This window comes from Rissa tridactyla, chromosome 5 (genome assembly GCF_028500815.1).
Source record: "Rissa tridactyla isolate bRisTri1 chromosome 5, bRisTri1.patW.cur.20221130, whole genome shotgun sequence".
Lineage (NCBI taxonomy): Eukaryota > Metazoa > Chordata > Aves > Charadriiformes > Laridae > Rissa > Rissa tridactyla.
Window position 1 is genome coordinate 77,581,428 of NC_071470.1, and position 18,440 is coordinate 77,599,867.

The window sequence follows — 18,440 nt, forward strand, 5'->3', positions numbered from 1 at the left end:
CACTGGGCTATTCACATCCCGAACATTTCGGTACAAATCCCAGCTTGGAAACAACGCGTGCACGTCAGATTTATACTCATCAGCGTGAATCCAAAAAAAACAGAATCTCAAAAGCGCCTGGAAAACACAGCCTGGATTTTTTTTTTTTTTTAAAAAGAACGAACGAACGAACCAAAACAAAACCTAAAAAAACCCACACACACGCACAACCCCCGCGCAACAAAAAAATAAAAACCCAAACCAAAACCCAAAGGATTCGGGTTTAAAGAATTAAAGCTTTTACCGCAGTCTAGGTAATCCTAAAAACTAGAAAAATTGTCATGCCTTTTATTAAGACTTTATGAAGTCTTTCCTACTTTACTAAGACTGACTACTCTGAAAACAGAAAATTATAAGCCTATTGTTTAATAGGAAAGTTTCCCGTGCTGGAATTTGAGTGAAAGTCTCATTCAGCCATTTCCTGAAAAAACAAAGATTCAGGATACATTCAAATGAACCACAGGATCACGCTTAGTTCTCCTGCATGACACACATTTGCCGAAGTCCCTTAAATACCAAGACGGAACCTGGATTTTCAGCAGAGGAATTAAATAACATTAAAGGAAGGAAAAGTATTTCTGGATCCGCCGGACACCATACTTGGAGATTTTGAGGTGCTAGTAACAACTTTAGAACTTGGCAGGCATTGAAATGGTTTCCATGGCAAGTTTCCATGGCTAATGATGTTCCTAAATAGAGAGGTAATAATGCTAGAGCACCTCTAGAAAAAATGAGGATGCCATTCCAAGCATATCTAGCCGAGTAACCACCAGCCCTAACAAAAATCTGGCCTGTAAGTGAAGCTTATGTCAGACCGTTGACAGATAATTGTAATCACTCGTTAATTTTTCATCCCCTTCTACCCCTTGTCTTATTGTCAAAGGGACTTTTTCCTAATAAAAGAAACGCACTAACACCATCGGCACTAAAGAAGCAAACAGCTTTACTCACCTAAACACCACTAACCCATTGCCCACTGATTCAAACTTAACTGGTACCATATACCAAAAAAAAAAAAATTGATTTGGCGCTCCTCTGCGATGGACTAAAACCAGATGCAAACGAAATGGGTGTTAGCGAAACGCGGCAGTTCCGAATTCAGTGCCAGTTCTGCCAAACAGACTCATCGTAAAGACCGTGCTCGTACAAGAAAGGTAAAACGGATACCGAAGTAGTAAGTGAAGACTTTTTAATTTTGCCCGTTGTGGAAAGAAACCAGGCTTCATTTTGGAGTTTGGGGTTGGTTGGGTTTTGGGTTTTTTTTTTGGATTCGGGCAAATGGCATCATACCCAGCACGGGTAATTTCTCTCTTCACACTAATTTAGCCGGGAAGTTACACTTGAAGCACACCTAAACCACGCAAACCCCTTCTCTTCATTAACCCTGACATTTATTGTTTGCGTATTGGTCACCATATTAAACACCCCTTGTTTCCCCCTAATTCCCAGCTGAACACGGCCCGTAAGCCAAAACTCCTGTAATCCCGAGCCTAAGTTTCAAACCATTCAGCTCCGGGCAGCAGAGAAGAACCCGTTTCATCTTGCTCCACCCGTATAAAAGCTTCTCCGCTAATTCCAGTGGGTCACGCAGTCTCCCTGTGGCATCAAGTAATAATAACGAGGAAAAGGGATACTTCCTAAAACCACTTTGTCCCAATTTAAGTGCCTAAAATAGGCAGACTGAGCAGCCTGTCCCAGGTAGTCTGAAATACAACCGCATCTCCCGCGCCGCGAAGCAAAAATGGATCCTACGCTTCCAACAAGTGCAATTACGAAGGTAATTAAATATCCAAGTAGAGAGGGGGGCTAATGTCTAGCGAATGCGACAAACCCTGGACTTTTGTCATCTTGAGATGGCTTCGTTCCAACACATTAAAAATAAGTTTGGTTGTGGGTTGTTTTGGTTTGTTTTTTTTTAACGCTGCTGTTATTTCAAACATGAACTCGGTACCAAAGTTTGACTCCCCGTTTGACAAAGTTTTTTGGCATCATATAGGCAATTTCAGGAGAGCCCTGATTTCTTCAACAAGGCAGGCCCGAAGCAGCAGGCCGCGTTTGGTTTTCGGTCAGAAAAGATTAGCTCACGCGAGTCAATTTTGCCCTTCGAGCTGGCCAAATACCAACTGAATCATTCCGAACCTTTTATCTGGTAGAAGATTCACGGAGTCGTCAGACTCCGCTTGACGTGGCACTCTTTTTTTCGTAACCCAAGACAGCGAGCGTGGCTCCAGCTGTAGAAATAGCACCGGAAATGTACAGCTAACGAAGTGTCATGCTGGGTATGCATTCCTATTGATTTTGCTATATTCCTGTTTTGGGGGGGAAAAAAAACCCCAACAATATACAATTTCTCCCTTCAGGACAAAACTTGATTGATATTTCTAATTTTTAATTTTTTTATCTTTTTTTTAAAACCTTTTTTAAGGAATCACGATAATAAATGCAATGAGAGACTGTAGACCTTCTTAGGGAAATACAGCAATTTTCCTTTGGAATCCTCCAAGCGCCGTAACGTCTGAATCAAGACCGATATTCCGAAGCGACTCTGCCCGTCCCCACCAGAGGCACGTAAAGCCAAGATCTTGTGATTGAGTGTATCAAAGACCTTATCAAAGTGCCCGATCTCTGCCTGCTATGAAAAGCTCTGAAGGGGGGGGAGGAAAATAAAATTAAAAAAAAAAAACAAAACAAACAAAAAAAACCAAAGATCACATGCCACTGGCTTTGGCTCGCTCCTGCCCCCTCCGAGACCTGACCTTACGCAGAAGGGCAGCTGGGAGACGGGGCGTTCAGAGGGAAGAACTGATTCAGAGTTTCCTTATTTACATCCCAGGGAACTTCCATACATTCGCCAACAGCTTCGGGCCGCTCGCCCTACGGAAAATACACTAACGCCTGTAGAAATCCACATATTCCGCAATGGAAGCGGCCTGTCCCTCCCCCTGACTTCACGTTTCCCCTCAGAAATGCTGGAGCTTATCTGTTCGTTCGACCAAAAACTTGGTGGGAGGAAAAAAAAAAAAAAAAATGAAAAGGAATCTTTTAATTTCGTGGTTTAGCTCGAAGAAAGTTTTATTTGTGAAGAACTGGTCCAACTGCGTCGTCGGGGAAATAAGCAGTAGAACTGCTCAGAAAATTTCAGCCTCAAAATTTTCCTCCCAGAAACATGCAAAACAGCATCCAAATTGTTTTCTAGGACGAAGCGGAGCTTCTCGGGAGCTGCTGCTGGGAGGGAATCCCGTCTCTTCCCTTACAAAGGGCTGTAAGTCAGCTCAGCTACCTCTCCTACAACGCGCTGCAGTAATTCCTGTGAGCGCAAAGCATAATATGTTCCATAATATGGAACAATTCTATTTTAGATATTATATTTAGATTACATGAGAAAACATCATATTTGGGTATATTGGCACTAAAGGCTTTCTGATCTTCCTCTTCAGCCACAACTTTTGACACTACCTCCCCTTCATTGCCAATTTGGAATGAAATAACTATTTAACAACAAATTCTCCAAGCAGAGGAAGAAAAAACAAAAAAGAAGAAATAAAAAAAGGAGAAAAGAGGCACTTCATTTGCCATAGACATTGTACAGGTATTCATATCTCAATGGTTTTCCCCTGGTGTGCAGGGGAAATGCTGACATTGCTGTTATAATCACTTTCTGCGCCCCTGACTCTCCGGCCCCGCAGTCACCGGTGTGACCCCTCGCGTGCGCCTGGTCCCCACTCGCCGTCACCCTCACCCACGTAAAGACCTGGGGGCTCTGGCTCTACTGCAAAACCAGAAAGTTATGTCATGCACCCGACAGACAGCAGCTTAAAAAAAAAAAAAGGTTCCTGAGTTCAAGTTTTGAGAATGATGGATGCAGTCGTGTAAGTGAGGAGAATTGATTCCATCCATTCATTTGAAGGACTTGGTTCACCGACGGCGTCCTCTCTCCTAAACTTTTTGGAGGCTGACAGTGGTTCTGGGTGACTGCACAGCTTAGCGACAGCCGAGTTTTAATTGCAAGTCAGTCCCAAAAGCAAAAGCAAAGCTTGACCGTGGGCACACTTAGCAGATCTCTTCATATGGCAGGCTACCAAGTAAGATTCAGGCTGAGCAAAGAGATCCTTCTCAAACCTAACGCGCACAACCCTGATCTTCCTTTTTCCCTTTGTCTTCTTCAGCCAAGACTTACCAGGGCATCCGGATCTTTACTTTCTTCACTGTTGTATCCATAATAGTCCGGGGTTTTATCCAAATCCTGTAGGTTGCCTTGTGTCCCCAAGCCCTTATCGGAGTGACACGCCTGGCAAATGGGTGCGTTGCCCATATCACTTCTTCTGCTGGCTCCTACAAGGGGGATTGCCTTTGCGCCGCCGAGGGTGCCCAGCGTTCCCCACGGCCAGCCGATGATCCAGGGGGAGGATCCCGACCGCTCGTCCCAGACTCCCTTCCCCGAGCCGTCCTGCGTCCCGGAGAACCCGAAACCCCAGCAACTGCGGGCAGGAGTCGGTGACCATTTCCAATTCAGGCGCTGGGCTGGCTATTTTTACACCTACCAGGCCAGCTATGCATGTAAATGGCAGCAGGGTGGGGGAACGGCTTTCCAGCACGCAGCCGGCCTGCCGAGCACACAAAGTTAAAGTCCCACCGAGCGAAACGCTTCTCCACGCCAGGGTTATTGAATTACCCAGCTGCATGCCTTTTGAATATTTGCCTTTTTTTTTTTTTTTTTCCTTCCCACCACCGCAGCTCCGTCCCGGCTGCGTTTGCGTCCAGCGCTACATTTCAGAGCACTGCTAATGCCTTCTTGAGTTTCTAACTCAAAAACCAGATGATTCATTCAAGTTGCATCTATTTGATATTTACCAAAACATGACAAAACCTATGAATACAGATTTCATCGCCATTTCAATTCCTGTGATTCGTCCGGGGGGGTTGGAAGTAGATGATCTTTAAGGTCCCTTCCGACTCTAACCATTCTGTGATTCGCATGGTATTTCATGCTCCTGTAGATAATTAAAGGTGATGAGCTTGCTTTGAGTTGATAGATCCCTGCGGTTTGATTTCAGAGGAGCTCAAATGTATCCAAAAAGGACAATCTCTGATGTTAGATCACTCAGATCTCGTCTACGTCCTGTCTGATTTTGGTTTGGGTTTTCATTGTCGGTTGGGGTTAGGGTTGTCGGGGTTTTTTAGCTACGATTATTAAACCACAAACAAAAACCCCACCAAACTTGACAATAAGGATGTTCTCTCTAGGTTTGAGTTACTTATTGTGATTATACCCAGTTGGATTAAAAAAAAAAAAAAAAAAAATCATTCTGAGGATTGCATGTTGGAATCCCCCCATTATCCCAGAAGAGGCCCACTGCGGAATTAAAACACACAACTAAACCAATCAAAACCACCACCCCACCCCCCCTCCACAAGTTAGCTGAGAAATAACTAGCAGTTTTCAAACGCTTCGGGAACAGCTGGAGGTAACGGGGACAGACGCCCTCTCCGTAGGTAAGAGAGAGCCACAGAACACATCGCAACGCACACGCAACCCGTACGCGGAGCTGGGCAGGTATTTGAAAAATGAAGCCCTAAATTCCTCAGGTGCAGGGTGGTCCTCCAAGAAGCGTAACGTCTCGCGAACATTTTTCTCTTTGGGGCTCCAAACCATTGCTGGTCCTGCCAAACGCGTCCGCAGGCCGTTGTCCACAGCGTCCTATTGATCTCCACCCAGTTACCCTCCGCAGCGGTGCCAGTGTAATCCCAGAGAGCAACCTCTCCCCAGCCCCCTTTTAACGATTATTGATCGGTATAGGGTTCTCTTTTCTGTTAATTACTGTGAGGTGGATTTCAAACAGCTCTGTAATTTCTCCTTGACCGACGAATGCTCCAGGATGGGATCACTCGGCTCCTTTGAAAAGCTCTGATGTGTCACGAGTACAAATACATGCAGGATACACCCAGGCACAAAACAGTTACGTTCGTTGGCGCTTCGGCTTATGTGAGATTACAGTCTTGTACGGAACAGAATGAAACTTGAACTACAAAACGTCCCCGACACCAACAATTTTGCCAGCAATCGGCAAACGCAAGAGATGGAATGTTTGGTCTTGCATTCAGCCAGCCGGAATTTCAAATACAAAATGACTAGTGAAGAAGTAAAGGCTTCACCTCGTGTTAAAATCAGATGTTATAAGAATAAAATACAACGTGCGCAGACATTAATTCTTAGCTATGGGCAGGTTCAGATGCGAGCTGAGCGTAATCCCAACCATTGCAACTGCATTTGACCTTTGGATGTGACAACACTGAGCGCGCTCACTGCCTCTAATGGACATCAACGATGTTTCAGAAATTCTCACGCAAGGCCAGCCTTCCCGTAATTAGCTGCCACTCATTTTCTTCACCTCTTCCAAGGCATTATCCTTCGACAGGAAGGCGTATATACATGGCTATAACTTCTTCATGTAAGATGGAATCCCACCAACCGTTTGACTCGACCCAAGTTCATACAACCAAGGTTCCAAACACAAAAACTGGAAATAAAAATCCTCGGATAGAGCTATTTAACGCGCAATGAACTTAGACGGGAGGGAAACAAGGAGTCAGCTCAAGGGGAAAGGGTGGCACAAAGCGAGTGGCATGCATTCCTTCGAAATAACGCTCGCAGAAAGCAACGATCTGTGCAGCCATCTGATGGAGAAGAACGGACAAGCTTTCTGCCAGGGCCTTGGAACAATATTACTGTTGTTTATCAAAACGGTTCAAAGTCATTAGGGCAAATTACTCAGAAAGCAAACACGCTGGTCTTTTGCCAAACTTGGTTCGGACGTCGCATTCTAACAAAGTATATGGTCTTATGGTGTAGGACTCAAAGCCTTCGTGGAGGAACGTGCTTGCAGCATCTTTGTATGTTCCTGCTGTTCGGGCTGCAACTCCGTCCCCCATCAGGCAGCGCCCCAGAAGCCAAAACACAAAAGACGTGGTTTACAAGCACGAATCTCATCCCAAAGCATCTCAGGCCTCCTCCTCTCTTCAGAGAAGTCAGCGCCCGCTCTGCGTCACGCTGCCAGAACTGCTCTGAAGCCCACCACCCTGCGTCTCTCCACGGGGGAGCAGAACCTTTTAAAGAACCTCCTTGTAGGTAATGCACCACATCCACTCGTTTTCCCCACGCTTTAAATATACCCTTTGCTCCCCAGATGCTAAGCCCGAATGTTAATTACTCCCTTAGCTAAAAAAAACCTTCAGAAACACTTTAAAGCGCCTGGCAAGAAAGAGAGTAGAGTATCTCGCATACCACAGTGAAGCGTCGATGCCAGGACAGCAAACAGCTGAGACAGGACCCCAAAACGTTGATGCCATAGGAGAAACATGAGAAGACCCCAGTACCCCAGCAACCCACCGTTTTGCTCCAGTCTATGCCTTGAGCTCGTGTTTTATGAATACAAGCCCCACGCTTTTAATGGGGAAAAAAGAAAGTCCCGCTGTGCTTCATTTTGAGTGTTTAAGTTTGACACATTACTTGGGGTAGGCGCAAACCGATTTATTCCTCGGTTTTCCGAGGTATTTATTGGTTTTCCAATATTATCCAATTTATATTCCGAGGTATTTATTGGTTTTCCCCAAAGCTAGCCTTGGGAAGTGGCAGCGTTAACTGTGTCAGGATTTTCCATCTTTAAGAGAAATATTCTGATAACATGCTTGTCAGAAACCCCATTCTTCCCATTCCCAGGGCCTTCAAACCTTAGTTATCCACACGTCCGACCTTCTTTCTTCTTGGCCAAGAAAACTTCAGAGTTTGAGTTTTCGCATCATCGAATTCTGCCTGACACGGAGAAAACGGGGCACAAATCGAACTGCGGTTCTATTTAGAGCAACCAAAGCTCTGCCCTAAGTTTATCTGTTCACAGTTGTCATGATGCTACTCTCTGCTTCCCCACGATTTCAGAACAGCCCTCTTCCTCCTGGCGTCATTCCGACGCCACGCGGTGGCTCATTATAACTCTTTCATTAGCTATCGCCTGAGGGGAGAGGATTCCATCCCTGCGAGGGGAATCTTCTCTCGTCGACTTTCGCACTTTTGTAACCCCCTCCCAAATAACGCAAAGCGATCAGAATCGACCAAAATATGCAGACCAGCAAGCTCAAAATCCTCGGTAAAGACCATTACGGGTATAAAAAAAAATAGAAGCATACGAAGACTCCTGGCAGCTGCCTCCTCCTAGTTCAAAATCCTTCACCAGGCTTTGGGAAACACCCTGGTTCCACCACCTGAACTCAGCGGTGATGATTATCAGCCTCTCGGCAACGCAAAGCCAGTAAGTACAGGACACAACAGACAAAGCCCTCGGAAAACTTCTGGGAATCGCGTCTTGCACGAGCTTTTCCCATTGAGTGCAGCAAAACGGAACTTCAAATCGCGCGCTTTCAGCCGTTACAGCCAGTACCTTCGCAGGAGTCGTATTCTGTTACAGTTTTTTTTATACTTCTTTGAAAAGTTTTCCTCATCGTGACATTTAGAATGGGTACAGCTGTGGATAAAATTAAATACAGTATACCTTGGCCAGGACGCCCCCACATTTTTTTTTTTTTTTTTGACAGAAGGGACGTCTGCCATTTATTTAATGCCTGTTCTCAACAGCATCAGACATTTTATAACTATTTTTCTCAGATATGCACCTGGTTTGGTTTAAATGTCAGCATGAGACAACTTCTGACAAAAAAACCTGCCGGCTCCTTCGGCCAGCAAAAACCAGCCGGGATTTGTGATGCTGGTTACGGTCTGGCTTATTTGCGGTTTGCCACGTCTAAAAATATCGAACCTAGTCAAAGGATGAAATACCGGCGTAACACACTTGGAAAGGCCCGTAAATGAAAATCTGAAAACAAACGCCAAAGGTAAACACAGGCGGTATTGCCCGAGACCATATAAAACACTACGTGAAGAAATAACAAGCCTTACCATCCAAAAGATGAAAGCTAAAGACAAAATAACGTCAAAAGAAATGTTCTTGCACATGTGACATGGCACCTTTACCATACTTACACATGTATTATGTATATGTATGTATATACATATACACGTACATGTATAATACTTGACATGTATTATACATATATAAGCCTACAGTGATTATAATACATCACCACCACCAAGAAATGACTCTCCTCATTACAGCTTTTCTTCCGTCACTAGTTCCCGGTTTCGCTTTTCCCGGGATTCTTGCAGTAAATGGAGTCACCGCTAAATAACCTGACTTTCCCACTAGCGGCCACGAGAAAAACAGCGCAAAACCAAACCACCGATTCGCTGCCTCTCGCAAAGTCTCCACTAAGACCTCAAAGACTAATAAGCGAGAAGCAGCGAGACTGAAAACGGAATCTAATCGCCAGGTGGAGACTTAATTTTACGGGATACCCTTCATCAGCCCAGGAACGGCAAAGCTTGAGTCTTCTAAGACGAACCACACGCCCAGGTACGCACCAACAAAAGCGACGTTGCTCGGCTGCTATGACGAAACCTTCTTTACCCCTTTTTTTTTTGGCCGTTACTACTAAAGCTTCGTTTGTCAGCAGAGGTTTCAATTAGGCCCTAACGTAGCACAGGAGCTAAAATAACAATTCAGGAAGCAGCGGCAAAATATTCAGTGCTGCAAAATGAAAGGCAAAAGGGAAAAATGAAGAAGAGAGAGAGAAAGAGTTCCGAGTATCGCGACAAATCACCCCCTATATATTGTTAGTGACGTAAATCCCCAGCTTGATTATTGTCAGTTTTTTCCCCAAAGAGGCATTTCCCATTACGTTTTTATGGTTAAACACAGTAATTTTTTAAAAAAGTGACAACAGAGACTGTACTGGGACCTGTATATTCCTAGGAGATTTCCCAAACTTTGTAAAGTTTCCTAAATGCAAAGTCTTTCACTCTCAGGGATTCTTCTGTGGGAAGGTCAACTACAACATGGCTCACCTGTTTCTGGCAATTATTTTGGGTCACATTATAAACTCTGACGATTTATGCCTTTATATAACCTACGTCTCCTTCACATTTTACAATAATGACATTACTGCGATCAATATTTCCCCGAAATTCAGCCTTCTCTTTCTTCTGGTATCTACCGTACGTTGGTTACGCGGCCCACGACAAGTAATTCCCGAAACCCAGCAGCCTTTACCGAGAAGCAGCTGTCTACTACAGCAAATCCCTTCCAGCTTCAATAATTTGAGTCCTATCAATTGCAAAAATCCATTTTGAGCCATTTTGAAGAGGACCAATCATTTCGCTGGGCTTTAGATGGTGATTCATGCGACGCGTTAAGCGTAACTCCCCTCTCCGGCCAACGACAAAAGAGCTCTCAATCCCAGTAGTACCATAGGTTTTCGTATCCCTACGAGAACGAGCGAACAGATAACCTGGTTATTAACCACCCCAGCCACAGATCCTGCAGCGCCGAAGGGGCACAGGCGGGACAGAATTGGGCAAAGATTGCTTCCCCGATAGGGACGTTCAACAAAGCAGCATATAAGGTATGCAATTTAAGAAATAAGATATATAATCTCTGTTATTCTGAAATAATTACGGCCCCCTGGTGAATTTACAAGGGCCTTCCTCCACACACAAGCCACCTGAGCCTCCAGCATTCCATGGATAAAACACATGGAACAAAAAAAAAAAAAAAAAAAAAAAAAAAACACCAAAAACATTCAGAAACAAAACAAAACTCAAAGTGTGGATAATTCAAATGCAAACATAAAGTCTACTGCCTGATATATCCTTCATGTACCGGTTAGAGTGTGAGCAGCTGCAAAAGGTCACCTTTTTATTCCAGTGTTCCTACTGTTTAAATAAGTAATCTATGCAAATACAGTATTAATTAACCATTAGTGGTTTGATTTCCTGTAATTCAGAACATACCCGTTTATTTCATGCTTATTTTCCTACCTGTTCACAGAGGGGTATAAAAGCTCTCAGGCGAATTCTGAGGTAATCAGGAGAAAAGGTCATTTCCCTTCGACGGGGGAATTCCCTGGGATTTCCCCTGGGAAATGAAATGTATGCGTTAACATCAAACACTGAATAAGAGGCAGGAACTATCACAAGGATTGTTGACTGATCACAAAATCAGCAAAGTTTATGGCTGACTTTAAAAGCCCGGGTGGAGCCAGCGGAAGGAGAAGCATTCCATATAATTTTATCGGCCGGTCTTAATCAATTTAAGTTGCTGACCATCATTTTCTCCAGCCAGGGTAAGACGACCTGCAGGACCTGCAGGGGCACTTCTTCCGCTGGAATCCAAGCGTGACCGTGAATTATGAAATTAATACCCGGATCGATTTCAACTCCAGTGCAGACCCACGTCCTTCTTGTGGCCTCGTATCTTTGCCAGCCTTGTTTTGCCCACCGAAGGAAGTACTTTTCATGCGTAGCAATGTTCGTATTTGCTGATACGTATGGAAAAGGAGTTGTAAGATGACAGCGGTTCACTAAACTAAAGCCGCGCACGCATACGCTGTTCAGCATGAACGCGGTGTGTGCGGGAAACGGTGGAGAGCCACAGCCGCCAACGTGTTTCACCACCAGAGAGGACAATCAGACGAAGTGAGTCGCGCGAGCCCAGCTTCGCTTTGATGAACGCTGTGGCGTCTGAGAAGCAGCAGCAGCAACCGAAGAGCAGGGACGCAGCAAAGCTTTCGCGGCACCAAAACACCAAGCTCAGCGGAAAGGGTTAAGGCGGCAGCTCAGACCCCCCCAAGCCAACATAACTAACGAGTATATTATCACTTCTTGTGCCCAAAACGGCTTGCTTTTTTTTTTTTTTTTCATTTTCTTTTCAACAAGAGTAAACATTTTTTGAGGACTTCATGTTTTTACATCCCTCTGTGGCAGCAAGCTGTAAATTGGTACCTGTTTGCCTTGGGCAGTTCAGCCTAAACCTAAATCAAATATCTGGCCCTTGATTAGCTCTAATTTCTGTTCCTTAACACAGATGGGATACTAATTCCGCCTTAAGCCATCTTGCAGGATTTCACGAAGCTATCTTGTTCAGAATTTGGAATAGCCAAGGCAGGCCCCAAATCCTCTTCTCCGAGATAATCACCCTATCTTCTCTTTTGGATACCACAGCAGGAGATCACTGCTGACTCTCCGAAAAATCCCAGTCTCCTCAATCCCTGTTATCGAAATACGGAACGAAGACAAACAGTCCCGGCTACAGACCAGCTCCGTAGGTACCTCTCCGGTGCCTTCCCCCTGGAAGCACCACATTCTTATTCCCACCGCGGCAGGAGAAACGGTGCGCCGACCCTTTCCCCGCCTGCGTCTGAAGTTCTCGCTTCCCTCTGATTTCTTACAAATTTTGTACAACTTCCAAAGGCAAAGCTTCCATATTTTCTTGTCAATTCAGTTTTTCTGGGGAACGTGTATTTCATATGTAAAATATAAAAGATACCACATCTCATATATACACATTACATCTACCATATACATGACAGAGTTTTCCACATGACGCGTCTTTTGTTTTACTGTAGCTTAAAAGAATCAATTAATTCTATGAGGAACGGAAGGTAACAATGTTAAATACATAATTCTTCCTTTCCAAAAGGTCTTGCCGTTCACTGAAACGGACTTCATTCAGGCTAATGCCCAACATTTAGCGAAGTCTAAATGTTTTCTTGTCCAAATGTCAATTGTCCCTCAATTTTTTGTTCGTGCGGCGGTGGTATCTGCAACGCTGGTAACGGGAAGCGAGAGGTTCATCAATTGTAATAAACCAGAGCAAAACAGCAATACGAAACAGAGACAAGGGTAACCGCTTTGCTCTGAGACGTAGGATCCTGTTGATGAGCTAATCTAACATGAGAGGAAAACACAGAGTGAAAATCGTTTAAGAAACGCTGCGTGTATATTAAATAGCACAGAACCTTACACGTGGAACACAAAGAAGTGCGGGTTCTGATAAATTCCCTCTTACTAAACATCGCTTTACACTGAAAACAACAGTACTGTTTTAAAACAGGTATTCTTTTTTTCGCCTTAAAATGTTACCTTATCGCAAAGCCTTGAATATTTTCACACCGAAACGTCAAAGAGAAAAACCGCCCCGTAACTAACTTATCTCCCCGGGAGCGCTCCCCTCGGCAGGATGATGGAACCTACTTAAGAGTCGAACATCTGTAAAACGGCGTGGCTGGGAATTCAAAGTTCTAGGGTCTCGTCAAACCTTCTGCGGGGACTGGGGAAATTGGTTTATTAGTAAAATGCTGGGCGGGGGGAAAAGAAAAAAAAAAAAAAGGAGCATAATTTATTTGAGCATTAAAGACGCTTTGAAATCGTGCCTGGGTAAAACTGTTCTAAATATCGCATGAAATTCCTGGGTAGAGAAGAATCCTCTTGTCTCAAAGGCAGCTACTTGTCTAGGCACACCACCTGGTAATGGAAAAGAAGTAGGTTGAAGCTTTCAATACCTAAGAAACGCTCCAAGAAATTGAAAACGGAATACAGAAAACACAGGTTTCAGTGCCACCTACCCGCTTCGGTATAAAAAAGAGCGGGCAACAGACGTAATGTATATGCAATATTTTTTTCCGTTTCTATATTTGTCAATTAAAGAGGAAAAAAAAAAAAAGAGCATATTCTTGGGGAATCCTCAAAGAATGATACAGTTTTGGTTAGCATCGTACCCCTGCTCCTAACTTTTACTCTCCCATAATGATTCATAGTTGCTGACGTACGTAATTACACAGGTTAAATACATACCAGTAGTTCTTTTAGTCCGTGTTTGGTTTGGGGTTTTTTTGCGTCCTGTGCCTGCCTATTGTCTCAGGGCCCATTAAATCCATCTGGTATAACAAGTGTTCCTATTAATCCGCATAAAGAAACACTTTTATCTTGATTATTAAACTATTTGCTTTTAGTAAGTTGCTCTTTATGGTTAAACAAGAACCAAAAAAGTCTCTTGACTTCAATAAGTCGATAAGGCTCCCGGGCAGAAGAAAGGACATCCTTTTTGGAGAGAAACTCTAAAGGGCTTTTTTTTTTTTCCAACCTTTGGAGAAAGAGCGAGTCATGAAATGAAGTTATAAGCTATACTTGATCGCACGTCAACAAACAATATTTGAAGGCTTGGGTTTATATCACTCCCCACGTAACGTTTTGTCTCTCCCCGCACTGAAGTAGTTTGTAACAGATGATAAATAAAAGGTGACCACCTTCCAAAAGCAATTCTCTACAACCAAAAGTGTTTTACCACAGTACAATCAAGAATTTTGGTTTCTGTGCATAAACAGCAATTTGCGCCCCACAGTAACATAAACCATCCAAACGAGAGACAAAATAGCCTGAGAAACCAATAAGCGTGCTATGTAACCGAATAAACTGCCGTTATTGCAACCATACACACGCTTCTAAATAAACATTTGGAGATCTTGTGATTGAAAACGCATCTTCACAGAATTTATTGGCTAGACAGACACGCCACCCAGGGAAAAACCCAAACAACCTCCATACAATTAACAGAAACACCAAAGGCCATACTGAAAGGCCCCGTCACCTGTAAACCAAGCCTCCATCAAAGAAATTCTGTGGTAACTCTGAATTACGCGTAAATTAAAAAATGGTGAGTGTGAGACTGGTTATGAACAACTCACAAAAAGAGAAAGGCAAATTTTTTGTGTACGGTAGTCTCTCAGAATTATTAAAAACAGTAGTGTCTATTAATTGAAGAGAGCCAAAGAAAGAACAGTGACAAACCCGAGAATTTCATTTGCAGAGAAGTTCTACGGGTGCCATAAAACTTTCTTCGGTTGCCATTCATAATTCACGATGCTGTGACACGCACACCAACGGTGCACACGTGGTGACTCTTAAACGCGAGACAGAACATCCAAGGTTTTAAGAATGACTTTGCATTCTTATGAGCAACAAATGCTTAAGACAGACACCATCAAATCGCTCTTGGTTTTGTAGTTAAGGCATTCGCAAATTCAGGTAAGCATGCATTCAGGACAACACCTTTTACCAAAAAAACCACCCCACAGAACCCCTGCCACAACCCAAGAGTCTGAACTCCTAAGGAGGAGGAACTTAAGAGGCGCTCTGCAGTTCAGCAGCAGCACCTGGTAGATGGGATTCACGCAAAAAGCATCCTCATGGAGCACCAAAACCCCAGACGTCATTACTATGTTTAATACGATGAAGATTAATTAGGCGGATCCCTGTTGTTCAACCTCTATAGAGGTTTAAAGCCTCTACAGAAGGGCACTAGAAAACGGATATATTCTGCGATGGTCCCATTAAACGTACTTTCAAGGTTCTCCTTTGCTAGGGATCGCCTTGCTAAAAAAATTAATGGGTTTTGATGTACAGGTTTGTAAGTCGCGTTGCAAACGCCAGTTATCCCCTTCTCTGTCTCTTATCCCTAGAGATCCTGTTCCTTTTCCCAAACCCACGCCGACTGCACGCTCTCACTCTGCGTCCAACTATTTCTGTGTTTCAGGAGCAGCAGGGTCTTTGCCCTTCAGGTAATTAACCACCTTCAAAGATCCAAAGGGCCCAAGAAAAGGAAAGACCTTGCTATGCACCGGCCAGTGTACAAACGACATTGTCTAGTCGCATTTTCCTCAGTTGGGATTCCTTATTTCCATTATTTGGGATTTAGAAGGAGGATGAACACTTGGGGTGCACGTACAGAACCCAAGGACTCGTAGGACTGCAACTTCTGTAAGTGAAATTATATAGCATGAAGCATTCCTATTTCTTCCTCCTCCCCATCACGCTTATTCGATGAGGAGCTTTTGACTTTTTCTTTAGAACAATATATTTTTTCAGATCTCTGAATTGTATTGTTTGGTTTTTTGTTTGTTTTGGCTGTGATTTTTTTTTTTTTTTAAATTCAGCTAATTACCTAGCAAAAATCATGGCGCCGCCTGTATAAACTCATTCACGGAGAGGCAATGTCGATGTGAAAAAGAAAGACTGTGTACAAAAACAGGGCCATAACGAAGTAGCAACCATTTACTCCTTTACGGCAACCATAAAGGCACAAACACCTGTCCTGTTGTAGTAGAAAAGATACAGCCTAAACTCTTGAACTACTTCTATACAGAAGGCTAACGCTTTAAGCCCGTACGTAAACATTTCACGTAGATTTGACGGGGACCACGCTGTCCCCATTCAGAGGAAATCACTCACTTTGTTGACACCAAAGCGCCACAGCCGAATATCATATTTTCGAGATTTGCCAAAGGTGTACCTAATCAGACTCAATTAACTGGAAGAAGCACGTGCTTTGCAGCCTACGTTTAGGTTTTTGGTTTCGTTCTTTTTGCCACTGCTCATTCCTCACGAGAATTGCTGATTGCTGTTCTTGTTTGGCTTGATTCAACCTTAAACAAGAGTAAACATTAGGATTTAAAGTATTTGTCAGAGAGAGGAGTAACTGAACCAAAGCCCAGTTCTGGTCTTGGATTCGGGCAAAGCGCATTACTTAAGTGAGGTTCCTTCAAAACCCAACTCACCTTGAAAGTCAACGTTTTTGTCTTTCGGATTTACTGGCATTACCTTAGGTCAAACTGAAGTTGCAGATCTTAAAATAAATATTAAAAAAAAGAAAAAAAAAACCCAAAACTGTGCTACCTTCGCAGTGCAGTCCTTCAGGGGTCACGGCTGGGGTATAGTTTCATCAAATAGGACGGAACCAAAATCAGATGCTAGTAAACTCTTAACGTCAATTAAAATTAGCCAAAAACAAATATAAAAAAATCAAACATACAACAAACCACAGTGGGATTTACTGCCAACAAGAAACAGTAAAATTTCCAAAATGACCTTCCACAAAGCCCACGCTTTTCTCTCAAAATGAAAATCTCTTGTGGCAAGGAAAGCGCTAGTAGCATTTTAAATCCTATGTTACATTGTAATTGTAATATTTGGTCATTACCAAATCAATTACGTTACTGGATTACCCTGTATATCCTACCATGTCTTTGGGAATTGGGGAAACCCTTCACAGCGACCGCTTGCCCACTCACCCTAACAAAACCCCACGACTCAGGGCAGCATCGCTCGAATCGAGCAACCCCAAGTGACGTCCCCTCATTGGCGTCCAGTGCTCTGCCATTCTGAAGCATCTTTTCAATCCGTATTAATTCTCCCCAGCCCCGATCTGTCGCTATTTCAGCTCGTTTATTCGGACTTCACGGCCCAGCGCCAAAGTTTGGCCCAGAGGCAACCACAAGAGGCAAAATAGGTCGCGAGCCTCCAGCAACCACTCCCTGCTCCCACACCTTCTCTCGACACTGCATTTCCAGCTTTTCCCTCCGACGGCATCTTTAAAACACCAAATGGGACAGAGAGGCATAAAATTTCAACTACACGCAATGGAAAATGAGTATATTTCCAATTGGTTAAGTGCAGTTGTTAATAGGCAGGGTCAGAAATAGATTCTGATCCATCCGGCCCCGACTCCTGCCACCCCTCTCCTCTCAGAGAGCAGCGCTTCTTCGTTCCATCAGCCCGAGCAGGGAAGTCCCCTGGAATTCTTTATCTAAGTACCTATCAACAAAACCAATATTGCTAAACTGCCCCTTAGCCTCCCCTAAAAAAATATAAGTTGGTATTGTGCTTTATAACGATGATGGGTTTTGCCAATGTTAGGCTGATGGTTGGACTCGATCTGAAAGGTCCCTTCCAACCTCAACAATTTTGTAATTTTCTAATGTTCTCTGCTACCTGAAATGACAATAAATTTAAAGAAAAAAAAAAATAGAAACCAAGATTCCCATCTCGCTTGAAGCAACGCCCTGTTTTGTGGAATACCGCATTAAATTTATTCTTTCCTATGAGACTTGTACCTTCGGGAAGTCAATCCAGATAATCTTTCAGAACAAGAGCAAAAGATGTTCTACACTTGAAACATCCACGACTATAAATCACTAGTAGAATAATTTACGTCAACGCTGATAAAGTGAAACCGCGGATGCGAATATTTCTACGCATTTTGACAAGTTCCCCGTTTGCCAGATTTCTGGTAAAGCCGCTAATTTGCCCTAAGCAAAGTGTCTTGTAGAGGTTAATAACAATAAATACCCATAAATATTCTACCATAATCAAAATACTTGCCTTAATATTACTAATTGCATTGCAAAATAGAATAAGCGTGATTGTTTCCATTTTACATGCACGGAAGGCAGACTTCAGCCCGGTTCAGATCTCGGCCTGAGGTCACGGAGGAGGTCACAGGGACTACGGTCCCCCCTTAAATTGGCATTTTACATTCAGCATGAGTAAAAATAAAAGGGAAAAAAAAAAAATTATATGGCAGGCTAAACAACAGCCAGTAAACCCCCCAGATAAGTAAAAGTATATATATTATGCAACGGTACTCTAAATCAAAGTGATTTTGTATACTAAAATCCTTGAA

The 18,440-nt window shown here is 43.5% G+C and overlaps 1 protein-coding gene across 22 annotated transcripts in view; it reads right to left on the minus strand.

Moving 5' to 3' along the window:
- ANK2 (ankyrin 2) overlaps positions 1–18,440 on the minus strand; it is a 239,340-nt gene that overhangs the window by 158,211 nt on the left and 62,689 nt on the right. For 9 of the 22 annotated variants that reach the window (XM_054204195.1, XM_054204191.1, XM_054204188.1 and 6 more), the window contains exon 1: positions 4,217–4,497. The exons of 7 other annotated variants lie outside the window; for them this stretch is intronic. In XM_054204195.1, coding sequence (XP_054060170.1) covers positions 4,217–4,351 — 135 coding nt within the window. In that variant the 5' untranslated portion in view covers positions 4,352–4,497. Of the gene's footprint in view, positions 1–4,216; positions 4,510–18,440 lie in introns of those variants that run through there. 6 more of the 22 variants (XM_054204186.1, XM_054204176.1, XM_054204174.1 and 3 more) reach the window with 3 other exon arrangements.